Source organism: Sminthopsis crassicaudata, chromosome 3, assembly GCF_048593235.1.
Source record: "Sminthopsis crassicaudata isolate SCR6 chromosome 3, ASM4859323v1, whole genome shotgun sequence".
In the NCBI taxonomy this organism is placed as follows: domain Eukaryota; kingdom Metazoa; phylum Chordata; class Mammalia; order Dasyuromorphia; family Dasyuridae; genus Sminthopsis; species Sminthopsis crassicaudata.
Window position 1 is genome coordinate 266379741 of NC_133619.1, and position 17555 is coordinate 266397295.

At 34.8% G+C, this 17555-nt stretch overlaps 1 protein-coding gene and 1 long non-coding RNA gene across 5 annotated transcripts in view; one reads left to right on the top strand and one right to left on the bottom strand.

Moving 5' to 3' along the window:
• SLC5A3 (solute carrier family 5 member 3) overlaps window positions 1-17555 on the bottom strand; it is a 72989-nt gene that overhangs the window by 38340 nt on the left and 17094 nt on the right. For 2 of the 3 annotated variants that reach the window (XM_074300697.1, XM_074300696.1), the window contains exon 2: window positions 1779-13045. In XM_074300697.1, the coding sequence (XP_074156798.1) occupies window positions 10552-12705 (2154 nt within the window). In that variant the 5' untranslated portion in view covers window positions 12706-13045 and the 3' untranslated portion in view covers window positions 1779-10551. Of the gene's footprint in view, window positions 1-1778; window positions 13046-17555 lie in introns of those variants that run through there. The other variant, XM_074300698.1, reaches the window with a different exon arrangement.
• LOC141561291 (uncharacterized) overlaps window positions 16147-17555 on the top strand; it is an 84786-nt gene continuing 83377 nt past the window's right edge. For both annotated transcript variants that reach the window (XR_012488010.1, XR_012488011.1), the window contains exons 1-2: window positions 16147-16219; window positions 16309-16425. This is a non-coding gene — a long non-coding RNA (uncharacterized LOC141561291). The remainder of the gene's footprint in view (window positions 16220-16308; window positions 16426-17555) is intronic.

A 17555-nucleotide genomic window follows, 5' to 3' on the forward strand; every position in this document is an offset into this window, starting at 1 on the left:
TTTGGTAATTATTATCCATGCTTTGGTGTATGAACATCAAAGCCTGAATACAGTTTTCATTCCTTTTATCTATCATTGTTTCAGGTGAATTATGCATCTCTAGTGCTAGTCTTCCTGGATCATACATACTTCTACCAGTGAAGGCTTTGTGAGGTCAGCAGCTGCAGATTAATTTTTTTGTCCCCCTCTCCCTCTTGAATACATCTGACAATCTACAGCTAACATGGTGATTCTAATCCACTTTAAATATATACACCATCTCTGGCCAAGGAATCATTATTTCAGTATTCTAAGCCATGTTCCAAAAAGTCAGTTGACAAATCTTTATTTCAGTGATTGCCAAATACTATGCACAGATAGCAGGGATATAAAAACAGCCAGAAACATCTCCTGCCCTCTAGGAACACACATTCTAACAAGGGGAGACAATATGCAAAAAAAAAAAAAAAAAAAAAAAAAAAAACATAAAACAAATATAAACAAAAATATGCAATCTAATGAGAGGCAATCTCAGAAGGAAAGCAGTTAGCAGTAGGGGGTGGCAAGAAAGGGCTCTGGCAAAAAGCAGGCTTTGAGCTGAGTCTTGAAGGAAGCCCAAGAGATAAAGATCAAAAAGTAACATTCTAGGCCTAAGGAACAGTCAGTAGAATGCCATGTAAATGGGGAATGTAATAATGGACAAGGTCAAGATCGTTTGGATAGTACAGGAAGCAGAGAGAAAAGTGTAAAGATTGGAAAGATAGAAAAGGGCTAGATTTTGAAGGGCTTTAAATGACAGAAGAGATTATATCCGAGTTAATAGAAAATCCCTAATTAATTGTAAGCGAGAGAGGGGACTAGAAGAGAAGAAAATAAATAATCGGACTTACACTTTAGAAAAATGATGACAGCTTAGTGAAAGATCGAAGTGAAATAAGAACCAATCAAAAGGCTGTTACTGCAATTGTCCAGGCATGAGCTGATGAAGCCCTACACTAAGGTGGCAATTGTGAGTGGAGAGAAGGGAACTACATAAAATATATTGTGAAGGTAGACAGATGTCTATTGACCTAAGTGATATACCCAGTCAATAAAAGCACATCTGCACAAAACCATAGAGAATCCCATTATCCAGATCACAGATAGTGGTTTCTTTAAATTAAGATTAGTGAGAATTATTATTTTTGCTATATACATTTAATCTACTTCTATTATCATGTGGATTTAATTCCAGAGCAGTAAAATAAAGGCACATACTTAGGTACATAGAGTAGAGGATTCAATTTCACCTCAAAGTGTGTGGGACTTGACATCCCCCACCCTCCCTGGTAGCTGGATAAAAGCCTGAAGTTTCAAATGAACATTATGACAGCAGAAACATCTAAAAATGTCTACCATTACCTATAGCTGAAGAGTGGGGAAAATAATTAAGAGAGAGGGACATAATAAGCAGGAAAAGAGAGAGAAGGGAATCAAGGAAGCATTTTTAAAGGTATACAGTAGGAAGTTCAGAGGAAAACCAAAAAGCAAGGAAGCTCTGGAAATAACATGCTAAATTACATTTTTTTAAAAAGTAAAGCTTAACAGAAACTTAAAGTTCCATGTACAATCTTTCTCTTCAGTTCTTTATATGTGGAAATGTTTAATTGTTGGTATTTATCAAGATCAGAATAAAAACTTATTTAAAAAAAAAATCTAAGCCAAATTTTTAAAAGCAATAAAGAAGAGCAATGGAACACAGGTCAAAGGAAATGATTCATGATTCAAAGTCTAAAAAAATTCAATTACAACAAAGTGTCTAAATTTTCCATTTTTATTCAAAGTTGATACAGAAGTGCTAATGTGTCCATAAAATAATTACGTCAGGTACAGGACAAAATACCACAGAAAGGAATGTACTCTGCAAGAAATGTGGCTTATTTAAGGTATCCAAATACTTTTGAAGGCTATTGTAGCTGGCAAAGTCACACACACACACTCACACACACACACAAAGGACACAAATAACATCTATTTTCATATTTTACACCGAGTCAATAATGAAAAACTGCCATTTTTAGCAGATTCATTTTAATTTTTATAACACTTTTGAAAACACATCAAACTGGTATCACACAATATGTCTATAACTTTTAAAATCATATTTAATATACATTAGGTTAGAATAGTGAAATTAGTCAAGACTAGTTAATTTTAAATCTATTCTTTCACTAAACCCCTTTTCAATATTGGAATTAACCCAATTTACAAAAGTCTTCTGGGCATTAAACAAAATTCTACAATGAGCTGAAACCAAACAAGTCCACTTTATTTTTCAAGAATTGGGAGAATCAATCAAAGGAAAACTGACCAACAATAAAAACATAAAATTAATTTTTCCACAACCTCATTTACAATGATTTTTGGTTTTTGGTGCACATGGCCAACAAATTAAAACAATACATATACATAAATACACGGCCCCAGTGTATTAAATGGTCTCTCATAGAAAAGCTGCACAAGATAGCGGAGTGGGCCAAGATAAAGAACAAGTCATTTATTACAGACATCTTTTAAAAATGCATTAATACTTACATATCAAAGTTACTAGATAAAAGCAGCAGTACTCTGCTGACATTTGGCTTAAAAGTAAAGGAATGAATGAAGAAATTTCACAGGATATTAGAAAAAGAATTTACTTCTTCTTGAAGAAGACTACTAACATTTTGCACAGCAACTATTTTTGATATCCACCTTATTAAAAAATAAAAAGTATTGAGACACATAGCACATTTATATAGAATTGCCATATATGATAGTCAGCACTGATCTAAAACAGTTGGGATTCCAAAATGAGACTGGTTTCCTGTCCTTTTTCTAACTTTTGTTGACTAAAAAACTGATATGGTGTAAGAGAAAAAACACATACCACAAAAAAATGTAGCATATGTCCATAATTAAAACTGTAAAGAGCAATCACAGTTTAAAAGACTCTTCAAAACATTTCTTTAAATTATCAAACATTTAAACTTCAAAATAATAATAAAGGGTACAGCAGGCATGCTGTAGTAAATAAGTTTTTTTGTTGTTGTTGCTTTATCATACACTGCCAAAAGTCAAACCCTTTCTTTACTTAAAACTTCTGAGAAGTAATAATCACTATATACTATCTTTCTCTGTATCCTTGATACCTCTGTTTCTAAGGGGTCTCTCTCCTTTATTGAATTACTTCCCAGCTTTTTAAGATCACACCTTCTAGTTTTTCTACTCTGTGCTGATCTAACCTTCCCCAAAAGTCTTAAAGGAAACAGTTCAAAAATGTGGAAGTTATATGGGTCCCTAATATCAGTAGTCTTTAGGCAGTAGTATCAAGAATTCTCCACAATTCCTCCCCCATGGGAATTTTATACATATCATATACATATATATATGTATATATGCAGATATATCGAATACAATTAATCCCCCTACAAGATTCTGAATGGATAATAGTTTGAAGGGAAAACAATAACAGAATGATACTAATTCTTTTAGCAATTAATACCACCGCATCACAGGTCAAGACAATAAAGAGAATGGGAAGACACACCTGTATAAGATGGTCCAATGTAGCTACTCCAAGAAGATGAAAAACAAGGTGACAATTTTTAAGTTTCAAATGCACTATTCCATTATCTAGATTTGATTCATGTTAGTTTAGGTCCCCCATTAAGAGGGGGGAAGGAAAAAAAAAAAGTAATCCAGATCTCTCAAATAGAAGTGCATGTAGGAATGAATATAAAACATTCAGACTATTAAAATGTGAATCATACTTTTTTAAAAATCTAAGAACTATTTGTAGAATTCCTTATTATGGGCAATATTTTCCAAAACAACTTTACAATCAAAATAGACTTGGTAGCCTAAAGAAGACTGTTAATATACTACCAGTCCAAGAATAAGAAATTCCAGTTTTGGTCCCCTGCCTAGGAGGCTGAAGGGAAAGAAGTTTCAGATCATCAGACCCTACTTCCTATACTGACGGTGAATATATTGGCAGTAGGTTTCACTAATTATATATTCTCACAATTGGGCTTCCCCTGTTCCCTCTATGACATCCAAACAGACAGAGAAAAACATACAGAAGTTATAATAACCTAGAATCCCTGATGAAATGAGTAGATAACCTATTATTTGGAATTTCCAATATCAGGCTCTCCATCTTTATGTGGAACAAAAATGGAAATATTTTCGGTGGGGTTTAGAGTTGAAATTGAGGCAAACTGGAAAAATGTCATTTATGTTGTGCTTTGTGTGTGTGTATGTATATATACATATATTTTTATATACATATAAAAAGGATAAATCCTGGGCTTTCAATGCACTTGTAGCTCCCCGCCATAGAGAATTGAAAAAAAAAATAAAATTCTTTTAACACAAAGATTTAAAGCAAACACCGCATCATAAAATTATACTAAACATAAAAGAAAAAAAAGAAAAAGAAAAAGAAAGCCTTACAGTAATTTGAAAGTAAACACATAAATTTTTGTAAGCTTGCCAAAAATAAAAAAATAAAAAAACTCCTCCCCCCATACACACATGAACACTAAAATAAATATAATTCTAAGCTAAAACACAAATATATCACATTATGGATTCTTTTAGTCTAATAAAAAGTTGGCTATAGAGTGAGTTTATGTATATGCTGATTTGTTCTAATTATTTTAAGCTATACAATAAAAATTGCAAGAATTAGTATTTATACTACTATAGTTAAAAGTTAAAAGACCCAGAAAAGTCAAGATTGCTTACCTGAAGGCACTATATCAAATACAGATAATCTTAATTTTAAAAGCCTCACCACAAGTAACCCAGATAATGCTGTGTATTCCCATATAATGAGAAAGTCGAATAAATTTTGATTTCCACATTATTGGAAAAATTGAATCTTCCTACCTTAAAATACATAGGGCTACTTTCCTAAGGCATTCCTACCAAATCCTTAACCCAGACCAATATTTACAATTGAATAACTTATTTCTAAAACATGCTATTTCATTTTATCTAGATAACGATTAAAAATTATCCAGATTTCCTGCCTAAAAGTAAAAAAAAAAAAAAAAAAAAAAAAAAAAATACAGTAATGCCTCATTGACTCAAAGCTAGTAGTTAAATGGGATATGCCATAAGTGGGTATCAAAATTGCTATTAAGTGCTAAGTTTTATTTTATTTTATGGAAGTATTCCTATCATGTATTAGAAATATCCCTAACATTTTAACAGTTATAATACAATATTCTTAACAACTGTGTCTGATCTATCTGACCATCAATAACTCTACTGTGTGGAAATGCCATGATGCCTAAAGGGGGCTGTGTAGGAGATGTCCTATACTAAGCAGTCCCTAATGGTTATACAGCATTTACCTTGCATATTTCCTCCTTTACTATACATTCGGTTACACATTTTCAAAAGGCTTATTGCTATCATTGTGCCTGCTTTTTTTTTTTTTTTTTTTAAACAGCCCTCCAAAAATTCATACAATCAAGATTCTCAGTAAAGTTAAGGATAATGGTTTAAGTCAATAGGATCTAAGTAAGGGCTTCTTCTATAGAATAAAGTGCATGGGTATTTTTCTTCATTCATTCATTTAAAAACACATTGATTTATTAAAGCACCTATTATTAACAAGGCACTGTGCTAAGTGCTAAAATGGCAGAGATAAATAAGTAGGCACAGTTCCTGTCATCAAGGGGCTTTACAAGTGATATTTTAAACTAATTTTTTCTTATATTTGATAAGCCTTTTAGGGTCATTGGTTGTGTCCCAATTGTTGCAATTGCTAGAAGTCTGACAAGTGGATGAGTGGGGCAGTGCTTAGTATATTTGACGTGAACATGACAATCTGAAAATCTCAAAGTGCTTAAAAATACCAAACAAATTTCATTTATCCTCACAGCATCTTCATTAGGTACATCAGTAGTTTAAATCCTATTCCCATTATTTGGGGAGAATTCAAAAAAAACTTAATATGAAATCATGCAGACAGTAGCAACATTTGGGCACTGTATTTAAGTCTGAGCCTCCTACTATGCTCCTAACACAAGGGCAATATGCCTTGATCAAAGCTGCCAAACATTCTAGCTTGCCATAAAGGTAGTTGGGTAATATATGACTTCATGAATTTTGAACTGAATGCTGAGGAGACTAGACTTTAGAATGAAGGGGGAGAAATTGAAATTTAGCATTTCTTCCATCATAATTTTTAAATTAAACCTTTTTAGGAAGTTAGCAGCTTCATAGGGTTTGTGACACACAAAAAAAGGTTAAGAATCTTTGCTTTGCTTAAGAATCTTAAAAAGGAAAAAGGATGTGCAGTCAAGGATTACTATCTTCTGAATTTGGTTATATCTAAGGCCTACTAACAACATTCCAACAAATGAGAAATGAAAAATTTAGTCCATCTAGTATCTTATCTATCCCCTATCAGTTATCAGTTCCCATACCCTCCTTAACTAAAGATGATTTTTTTTTTTAAACTACCTACAAATTATTTTTTGGCAGCACAGCATTACTCTTTTATTCTTTTTAGCTATTGCAAGTATATGGAATTAACATGAACCCTTAACTGTAGCTTCCTCAAGTTTTTGTTTTTGGTTTTCTTAAAAAGAACAAAACATCAGGGAATTAAGTATTACTGGGTTAAACTAGAGTTCACATTATTAGCTGAGAAGAATACTGAATAAAGCTGGGGAAAAGTTCTCATTTTCATGAAAAGCAGCAAGTGTTAAAAGTAAAATGTTTATTATTCTTGACTATTTTATATAACTAAACTGAGTCTTCTTTGGGATTGTAATCTGCAACACTAGAATAAAGCAGAACTCTCATACAATGACAGGTTTGAAATTACCTTTAATTTAACAAAACACTGACCAATTGAAATGTGAAAAGGAAAAGAGGACGAGTAGAAGATGGAAGGAAAATAATGTCAGGGAAAAAAAAAAAGGAGTCACCTATCTGTAGACAATATTATGCCTAAAATTCATTCTGTATTAATCAGACATCACACCAAACGAAAGTCTTTGGAAGCAAAAATTGAAATATTGTCTTATTAATTATGACCAATAAAGATCAACCACCATCATCATTTCAATTATAAAGATTAACAGTCTATCCATCACAAAAATTCAAGCTAAAACCAGGCTTCCTTAATATGGTTAAAATCAACAACTGCCACATTCCTTTTTTTTTTTTTTCCTCCCCAATGTGTGTTTGGAAGTTAATTTATATCAGAATATACAGAATCCCGTTATTTGCCTAGTATATTTTTCCAAATGAATGTTCAAAAGAGTTTGAGTTTTAGTTATCTCTGAGATGTTAGAAAATATTTTTGCTCCTGTGAGTGCCAAAGTCCCATGAAAGAATGTGGTCCTGAACCTTAAGCTTTATACCTTAGGGTAACTACCTTCAGTTTTCCCATCCTTCTGTACTTGATAAGGACAGAAGCAAGGTTTTGGAGGTGAACTAGTCTTGGTAGAGGCTAGTAGGGAAGAGGAAAAGATAGTAAACGCTGCCAATACATTCCAAAATGGAAAAGATCGTGCTCTTCCACAAGCAGCCATGAACACAGCTGGACCAAAGACATTGACAGAAAAAGTGAACTACAAATAGCTGCTGATTCTTGGAAAATAAATATAAGTAGATAGTATGGTAGAAAAAGAAACCTCACTGGAATGACTCTAGGCTTTTAAAGACAAGCCATTAAATTTCTTCTAGCTACCAACTATCTCAATTGAAAAATAAGAAAGCAAGTAGAAATGTAAGCTAGATCATGGCTAAATCCATTCTAGTTCTATAAAAAGTTAACATTCTAAGAGTAAGCTATGAAAAATGTGGGAATATCCCTAGAAACTGCAACCATGGGCCAACCTTGACTGACTAGGTTGCAACAACTCCTTTCACTGGGAAACTACAGACTCTGCAACAGAGAAAATGTATCATGGCAGCCAAATGCAAATGGGGTTTTGGTTATAAAATGGAATGACCAAATGACACACAAAAAAACCATTGGTATTGCCAACAAGAATCCTTCAGAACCCAAATTTCTCCTATCTAGCATAGGGGACTGATGAGTTGACTGGCAGGAGCAAAGGGCTGAGGTAGTCACTCCAGGGTAAGGGATTACAAATCCTGCCCATTTGGGAATAAGTGCACCTATGGAGACAAATGCTTAAAAACATCAAAATAACTTGGATCATCTGTAGACAGCTAATAGAATTCTTTTCAATTCTGCACAACAAATTCATTCATGTCCCTCATTTTGATTCTTAGTAGCTTTGATCACTGTTACCATAAACCAAATATGAATCTTAACCTAAAATAAAAAATAATAATGTGCACACTGTCTATAAAGAGTACCTATTTGACATTATTGTTAATTTATTAAAGTCCACACCTCATTCCAAGTAATCCTGTGGAATATTTTTTAAAAATTTTGTCTGCAAAAGTCAAATAAATATGAAACAAAGTTATTATTTGACTGAAAACAGTCATGGTAATAAGGTTTTTGATTTAAACTAATAGTTTTAGTTGACCACAAATTTGATAACTTTCCCGATTCATAAACATTAGCCCAGGTTTAAGATATATATATATATATATAATATGTATGTATACACACACAGATGCTATTATTTGTATAATAATCAATTAAGACAACTATAAGGGAATGAGAGAACCAATGGTTCTAAATTAATCAAAAAAATTTCTAAATCTTGTTTTAAAATTTGTTTTTAAATCAATGGGGTAAAATGCAGATGACACCAATAGCATGCAAATTAGCATACAAATGAATTCACATTGCAATATAATAAGCTACCAAAGAAAATGAAATTAGAATAAAATTTTACCTTACAACATTTCTTTAAAAGTTATCAGAAAACTCCTAACTTTTTCATCATACCTTTGAAGAGACACAGAATTTATTCTTCAGAAAAGTATATCTTAATGGGCAAAACACAAGTTGGGAGATCTGACCAACTTGGTATCTTAGATAAATAAGGTTGATCCCTTCTTATTTATCCCAGCAATATAAACATGTAGAATGAATTCAATAATGTTCACAAGGCACTCCATAAAGACATGCTATTAATACAAGAAATTATTATAAACCACAGATATCTTCTACAAAGTCCTTATGGGGATGGGAAGACATTTTGCTACCAGATAACTTTTTAAATTAATCATGTTTGGATCAATTAGCAGTAATCCAACACAGTTAAGATTAACCTAGAGACAAAAATCTTTAATGGTTCATAGTCTGAATGAAAGCCAGAAGTTGTAAGAATCTTGATATTTAATTTAAATCATTTTGTTAAAATCCAAAGGGAATAGAAGTGTTCCACTTCTTTTTTATTTTTGCAAAGATGTAGTGATTGAAAACCAATATAATTATACAGAATTATACAGGAAAAAGAGTAACTATGGATGTGGATTTGCTCTTGTGTTTTTATGCCATCCTCCACCAGGGTAGCCATCTTGTGACTTCCCTACTAATGGGATGAGACATAGAACTATGATCTCAGATACTGAAGTTAGATAGGAGCCAGACCATGTCAACCAGCTTCTCCAAGGGGAGCATCTCCACTATCAGAAGAGGGGTCTCCTCCCAGTATGCCATCACAGTAATAGCTTTCCATCCTCTTCAGAGATGACGGCCAACCAACTTGTCAGCAGGACTTATGTTCTGAATTGTCTCAGTAATAGTGCTCATTTGTAAACTATACCATTCACATTCTCTCACCCATTTTCCCTTAAGGAAAAAGCATAGTGACAATTTGCAAGAGCCCAGTATTTCATATGGAAGAAAAGAGGAAAAGAAAGAAAAGTAGAACATGAACTTATTCTCAAAATCCTGTTATAATGGCTGATTCAAGAGAACACCTATAAGAAAATAGTTTTTCTTTCTTTTCACAAAGACTCTTGGCTTACAAATTCTGGCAGTAAAACTGACTAACTCATTATGATGGACTTACCACAGAACTCCAATAAACAGCTTTATAGCAAAATTTGATTGTGCAATAAGAATCTTTTTTTTTCCCTTTTTTTTTTTTAGAAAAATTGAATGGGGGTAGGGGAAACAGGATTAAGAAGATGCAAGAGAATTACATTTTAATGCATCTTGTACTCTGAGGTGTGAAAAATCCTACCCAGACTTGGCAGCATATACTATACATCTGTTCAAAGTATTGCAAAATAAATATATTTTGTTTTAAAGGTCCCCTTGGTAGCTGGTCTAAGTTCTCTCATAGTATAACATTAAGATAAAACAATTTTCTTTACTTTGGTATTGAAGGAAAAATTTAATTTCATTTGTACAACTGAGAAGACTAAAAAAAGTTTTGCTTCATTTAAACTGAAGAGTATTGTTTTTGTTCAACTCTGGGTAGATTAAAAAGTCTTGCAAATAGATGATTTTTTTTCCTAAGTAAAATTTGGCTAAAACCTCAGCACAAACAATGCTTGAGAGATACAACAGTTACAAATAAATCTTTTTTTTTTTTTTCCCAAAGAAAGTATCCTCACAAGCTAGTGTCTCACCATCCCCTTAAAAGTTCACAGAGAGAAATAAACAAACATGAAGATTCCAAGTGAACAGACAGCGAAGAGTCCAATGTTTAGTATTAACTTAATTTTGGGAGTCTCTTCCAACATTTGCAAGCAAAGAGCCTCCTCCTCCACCACATCTCTGAGGCTTCTTTTGCTTAGGCTCTTACTTTTAAAACCACAGAACCAGTCTATGAATTTCCAGTACTGATGTCTACTCTCAATCTCTTTCTCTTGTTGTCTCTCACCCATGAGAGCTGCCTGCCCATTGGAATAACAGTCTACTGGTGTCTCAGCCTCGGAATGACTTAATGAAGATGCTGGATTGCTCTCTTCCCTGCATGGCATCAAGAGGTTGATATCTTCTGGCTGGATGGTCTTAAGGTTCTCTTCAGACTTTCCATTTGGAACAATGTGATTGGTACCCTCAAGGTTCTCACTGCATTTCAGAATGCTCTTCTCCTGCATTTTGTATGGATCCTCTCTTGGGATGCTCTCTTTCCTGTCCGGGACTTTTACAGACCAAAAAGTGGTGGTATGGATCTGCTCCTTGGTAGGAGGTGGTGTAAGAAGGCTGACAATCACAGTAATAAGCCCTGTGACCCAAAACAAAGCTGTAGCCACATACATGTAATGAATATTTTTTATGAAGGCTGGCCTCTCATCAGGTTGGTCACACTCTGGGGCACGGTAGGTAAATGCCAGGATCAAGCGAAGAGCTCCTAAAACAAAGCCAGCCATTCCACCATAAAATGCCCCTTGTTCATTGCAACGCTTCCAGAAAATGGCCAAAAGGAAGAGAGCCGCCACTGGGGGTGTCAAATAATCAGCCACTTCCTGAATATAAAGGTACATCTGGCCCCCTTGCATCTCCACAATGATTGGTACCCAAGCGATGCTGATCACTACCATGAAGGCCACAAAAACTCTCCCCACAATCATTAGTTCTCTTGAGCTTGCTGTTTTGCGAATAAGCTTGTACACATCAAGGGTGAATATAGTACTGGCACTGTTAAATATTGAGTCAAGATCACTCATCAGTGCTGCAATCATTACAGCCATCATCAGCCCCCGTAGGCCCACAGGTACCAATTTCATCACTAGACGTGGATAAGCAATATTGGAACATCCAGCTCGGCTGCCACAGACTTGCATACAATGCTCTGGGTTAATGCAAGCAATATCATCTGCAAATAGTATTCTTGAAATCATCCCTGGGACCACTATAATAAACATGGGCAGAAGTTTTAAAAAGCCAGCCATCAGAGTAGAGCCTTTGGCATGTGCGATATTTTTGGCAGCTAAGACCCTCTGCACAATAACTTGGTCAGCACACCAATACCATACTGATGCTGGGGTCTGCCCAAGAATGAATCCAGGCCAAGGAACATCTTCATCTGTTGGCTCACGCAACATTTTCAAGGAATCTGGTTTTGGGTGGACATTACAAGAATTCGTGTTGGAAAGGTTGTAAGTCAACAAGATTGAGGTCACATTAGGTTTCGCCAACATGTACCTTTTCTTAACTTCCTCAAACCCACCAACCTCCATCATGCTGATAACCATAAGTGTAAGTGCCCCAACGATCATGAGTAAAGCTTGAAGTGTATCTGTATAGATGACAGCAACAAGGCCTCCAGTGACAGTCAGCAAAGCAGTCATTCCAATCAGCAGGATCACAGATAAGTAAAGGTTCCAACCCAAAGACTCCTGGATAAAGAGGGCACCTGAATACAGATCAACTGAAAGCTTGGTGAAAATATAGAGAAGTAAAGACAAGGCTGCAAAATAGACCTGAATCCTATGGCCACCAAAACGCTTCGATAAATATTCAGGCATGGTGTACACCCCTGACCGGATGTAGACTGGAATGAAAACCCATCCCAGAAGTTGCAAAAGCATTAAGGCGTTGAATTCCCATGCACCTACAGCAAATCCACTTGCAGCTCCGGATCCTGCCAGCCCAATGAAGTGTTCACTCCCAATATTGCTCACAAATAAAGAGGCACCAATAGCTACCCAGGTCATAGAGCGCCCTGCCAGGAAGTATCCGCTCACGGTGCTTCTATTGGATTTCCACATGGCAAAAAAACCAATGCACATGACCAGCACAAAGTACAGGGCCACAATGGCAATGTCTGCTGTCTCCAGCACAGCCCTCATTTTGGTAACTTTGTTAAGCCAACAGCTTCCAATGAGAGAGGTGTTCAACTTTACTTTTTGCTCCCCCCAGCCAAGTCTTTATGCCATACGTGGACTGGACTAAATATAGTAATATAGCAGGTCAAAGTCTTTGTCGTTTGATTTGCTGTCTTGATGGTGTTGGTTGTGACAAACTTTGAAGGAGACAGTTTTTAAAATTTTTCTCCGCTTCTTAATTGGAATTTTGAGAACTTAGCCCGAACTTTTAATCCACATTCCACAAGACCATCAGCATTTACTCAGTTGTTGGAGGAGAAATTCTGAGTTGCAGCTAAGTCTAGTGAGGCCTACTGTACCAACCCTGCAAGGCAGCAAAGACAAAAGACAAAGATTGAATTAGAGAAGGATTTCACCAAACCACGAGGAAATTTTTTTTTAAGTCTGGCAAACAAATGGAGCAAGAAGATGGACTTTAAAAAAAAAAAAAAAAAAAAAAAAAAACTTTTCAAAATATAACTGGAGAATTACACAAAATTTCTAGTCAACAAAACACGTTAGTCAAGAATAAACTGCCATCTCATATCTGACGCAGAATACTTTTTATTTTGAAAAAAAAAAAAAAAAATCGGGATAAGTACCTGAGTAAGCAATACAAATTCAGCTAACAGTTAATACCAATCTACCAAGAGTTAAGAATCATACACCATGAAACATTCTTATACAAGATTTTGTGAAGGGATAAAGGTACATAGCAAATCTCTGTAACTTTCCATAGAAATTAATTGAAAACAAAACAAACAAAAAATCACTAACAATTTAAGGTGGAGTATAATAAACTGCCAAGACTCCAAGACACATACTCACTGATGGCAACTAAGCTCCAAGCAGGTATTTTTTGCAGGGCCCCTAAAATTTCATTTTATCTTACACAAATGATATATTTCCATGCATGCCTTGATACTGCCCAACTTTACTACAAAAACTAACAAGCAAAACATAGCCCTACCTTCCCTCCCCCCAAAAAACTAAATATATTATGTATATATTATGTGGAAAAGACAAAAACTTTTTTTTTTAATTAATGATGACTTTTCTAAAAAGACAGCTTGACTTTCTTTTTACTCTATACACTGAACCTTTGATTTCACTGGTAAAGGGAATTCACTAAGAAAACTCTAACTAAATGTGCATTATAGCTGCTCTAATCCTGGCCTTAGAACTGCCAGACAACCTAAGAGGTTCACTTATCCAAGCTCACCCAGCTAAAGGAAATGTCAAGAGGTAGGACTTGAAATCCAGCCCTTCTTGACACCTAGGAAGGTACTTTCCCTACTTATGTCAGAATACTACATAAAATTATTTTGACTATCTAATGTTATCTTTGCACTAATTTAAGCCATATTTAAATGGCTTAAAAATCATGTGTGATTCTATTCTAGATATAAAAAGCATTAAGTTTTTAAAATATCCAGTTTTAAATTATTTTTATTTTCTCTCCCCTTATATAAATTTTTCACAATATGAGAGAGTGAGGGAAAGGAGGAGGAAAGTAGGAAAGGAAAAAGGGAAGAGAGGAAGAAAGACAGGAAGGGAGGGAAAAGAAATTTATTGTGGAACCAAAACTCAATAGGCTCTAATAAATTTCACAAGTTAAACAAGACTACCTTATTTAATTCCCATGCTTCCCTTTTCTAGGCAGTTATGCATGTACAAACACAAACGTACATTCACTTAAAACAAGCATTTATTCAATAATAGTTAAGGAACTGGGTCATAATCTTTTGGCCAAAATATTACTTTTCAGGTGGGATACTTTTCAGGTGCTACCTTATTAATTTTTTCATAATTGCAAGAAAGTATAAACTCTGCTCAAATATTGATATTATTGCCATAATACCCATAGCCCCAGAATCCTACAAGACACACATCTTTCATAAATGGGGAAAAGAGGAAAAGGAATTACACAATCATTTGTTAACTATTATTTACCAGCTACTGTGTGCTGAGGATACAAAAGGGAGAGACGAAGGCAAGAAGGGAGGAAAAAAATCTGTTTCAAAATCAGCTTACATTCTAATGGGAGTAACAATCAAAAAAAGAAGCAAACTAAGGAACATGACCATAGTAACAAACTACCAGAAACCCTGAAAAGAAAAACTGGTTTTAGGAGAAAAAACACAAGTTAGAATCATTCTTAAAAAAAAAAAAAAAAAAAAAACAGATTATAAAAAAGTAGAGAAAAATCTGTAGAATTAAAAATATACCTAGACAACACCAACAGAAGCACCAGAAACAAAACTAGTTTTAATCAAGGTATAACAAAATAATCAGTCTTTTAAAGGAAATAAAATGAGCCAAAATTATTAAAAAACAAAATAAAGCAATAAGAAAACCTTAGTAAACACAACAATGAAACTAAATAGGTTATCAGTAGAATATCAGTAGAAAATATAAGACAGCAAGCAGAACTATGAGACTGAAAAGCAGAATGTAGGAAATGTAAGAGGAAACAGAAAAATATGCCCATAAAATTACATAGCTAATAAAAGATTTATAATCTCTATACACTATTCAATCTTCAGGACATGTCAATGTAAGAATTTTGAGACCTAGAGTTAGAAGGGATCTCAGAAAACCTTGAATTCAACTCTTCTCATTTTACAATTTAAAAAAATTAGTTTTTCAGTTGTCGGATTCTTCTGACCCCATTTAGGGTTTTTTCTTAGCAAAGATCCCTTAACAGTTTGCCATTTCCTTCTCTGGCTCATTTTACAGATGGGGAGACTGAGGCAAATAGGGTGAATACTTGCTCTGAGTCACACAGCTAGTAAATATCTGAGGTCACATTTGAACTCAGGAAGATGAACCTTCCTTGACTGCAAGCCCTGCTCTCCAACATCCACTGCACCACCTATATGCCTCATACAGATGAGGAAACTAGAGACCACTTAGATTACATAACTTGCCAATGAGGACAGAAGGTAAGCTAGGAGAGTAAACATCAGGGAAGATGCTATGTTAACTATTGGGCTTTATGAAAAGCAAGAACTCATTTCAATACAACAAATGCTCAAATGTATATTATGTGTAATGTGTTAGGTAAGCCCTGAACATAATCAGATTACTGTAATATCATCAATTTATAAGATGCCTCCAACAATGCAGTTCACAACCCATCCATACCTGCCCATGCCACATGACTCATCCATGTCCTTTCATAAATTCGCCAGGGAGCATCCAACAAATGTGATGGGAGCCTGTCTCACTTTCTCTTGACATCACAAAGGTAACCAATGGAGTACTCTGGTAGGTCACTTGTCATTCCTTGCACTTGACATATGACTAGCCTATTTTTTCTTTCTAGCATAATTTCCCTGATCACAAATTTCATCAAGACAAAAATGAAATGATTCCTGATTTCATAGGAATCATAACAGCCTAGATTTAGGGCTGGAAGGCATCTCAAAGTTCACTTACTATCACCATCTCATTTATTTTATAGAAGAGGAATATGAGACCTAAAGTCACAAAGATAGTAAGAACTTGGATGGGATTTGATCCCAGATCGTCAGATTCCACAGGAAGTGTTCTTTCCACTCTTAACACTGCATTCTTATATTCCAGTGGGAGAATGCACAAGTACAAGATAATCTGGGATGAAAGCCTTTTGCCGTTGCCTTACCTTCACCCCTCTTCCCTCAACCTAGAAGAGCCAGGTAGAGCTCATACAGTTTGGACAAGGTAGGAATCACCAGTTACAAACTTTCTGATATGTCAGAAAATCAAGTGGTTTTACTTATAAACCCAGCTGTAACCTCTTCTAATCCCCTTAGGCACTGCCAATCTGACCTGCAGATACACTATCACAACCCCAGGGCCTTCCATCTGCCTTGCAGCTGAATTCATATTGTCTCACCAATTATAGTATTAGCTCCAGGGCTACCAAACTATTTCTATTTGTACTCCCAGCCCAAGGCAAACAAGGAGCACTTAATCTATTTCATTCATTCATGTTTCTGAAAATCAAAAAGGAAAAGTTCCCAGAAATGTTATCTGTCTCACTCCACCCAAAAGCTTTCTCATAAACTTTTTTCCCCACAGCTTAGAGGTTATCTGTTCTAATAACTTTATTTTTTAAATAAGGAAAAAAGATTAACAAAGAAACAGAGGATTTGAATTCAAGTCTTTTAACTCCAAATCCCAGACTCTTTACTGCCTTAATCACTTAGTACTTTATATTTCCTAACACTCCATAATACTTCTTCCCATCACTCTCTCAGGTGGGGTTCTCCCCTCTCTTCATCTTTTAGTAACAAACCCTCAGTTCCATGATTAGCAGTCATCTTCAACATAGTGATCTCAATATAAATACTATTCTAATCTTTAGTTTTTCTATTAATATAAATACTATTCTAATCTTTAATTTTTCTATTATCTATTTCTTTTCTGCTATCAAAAGATCATGGTTCTGTCTATCTCCACTCATTCTCCCTCATCCCAAAAAAATTCCCTACTATTGTAGAGGATGTAACAATTCTTCTAACTATTCAACAGAAGCTCAATGTCATCCCCAACTTTTTCTCACTTACACAATCCCATCAGTTAACGAATCTTACCCTTTCTATCTTTACATTATATTTCACATATATCCCCTTCTCTCCATTCAGAGCCACTTACATTCTAGTTAAGGTCCTCTTAAGTCCCCATCTAACAAGCAATGGTCCTTACTATTTGATACCCATGATTTGTGTCTCCTTACTTCAATCCATCTCTCACGTAATTGCTAAAGTAATTTTCCTTAAGTTATCTATTCATGTCACTCTCCTACTCCCTAATATCTCTATAACAAAATATAAAATTATCTATCCCTT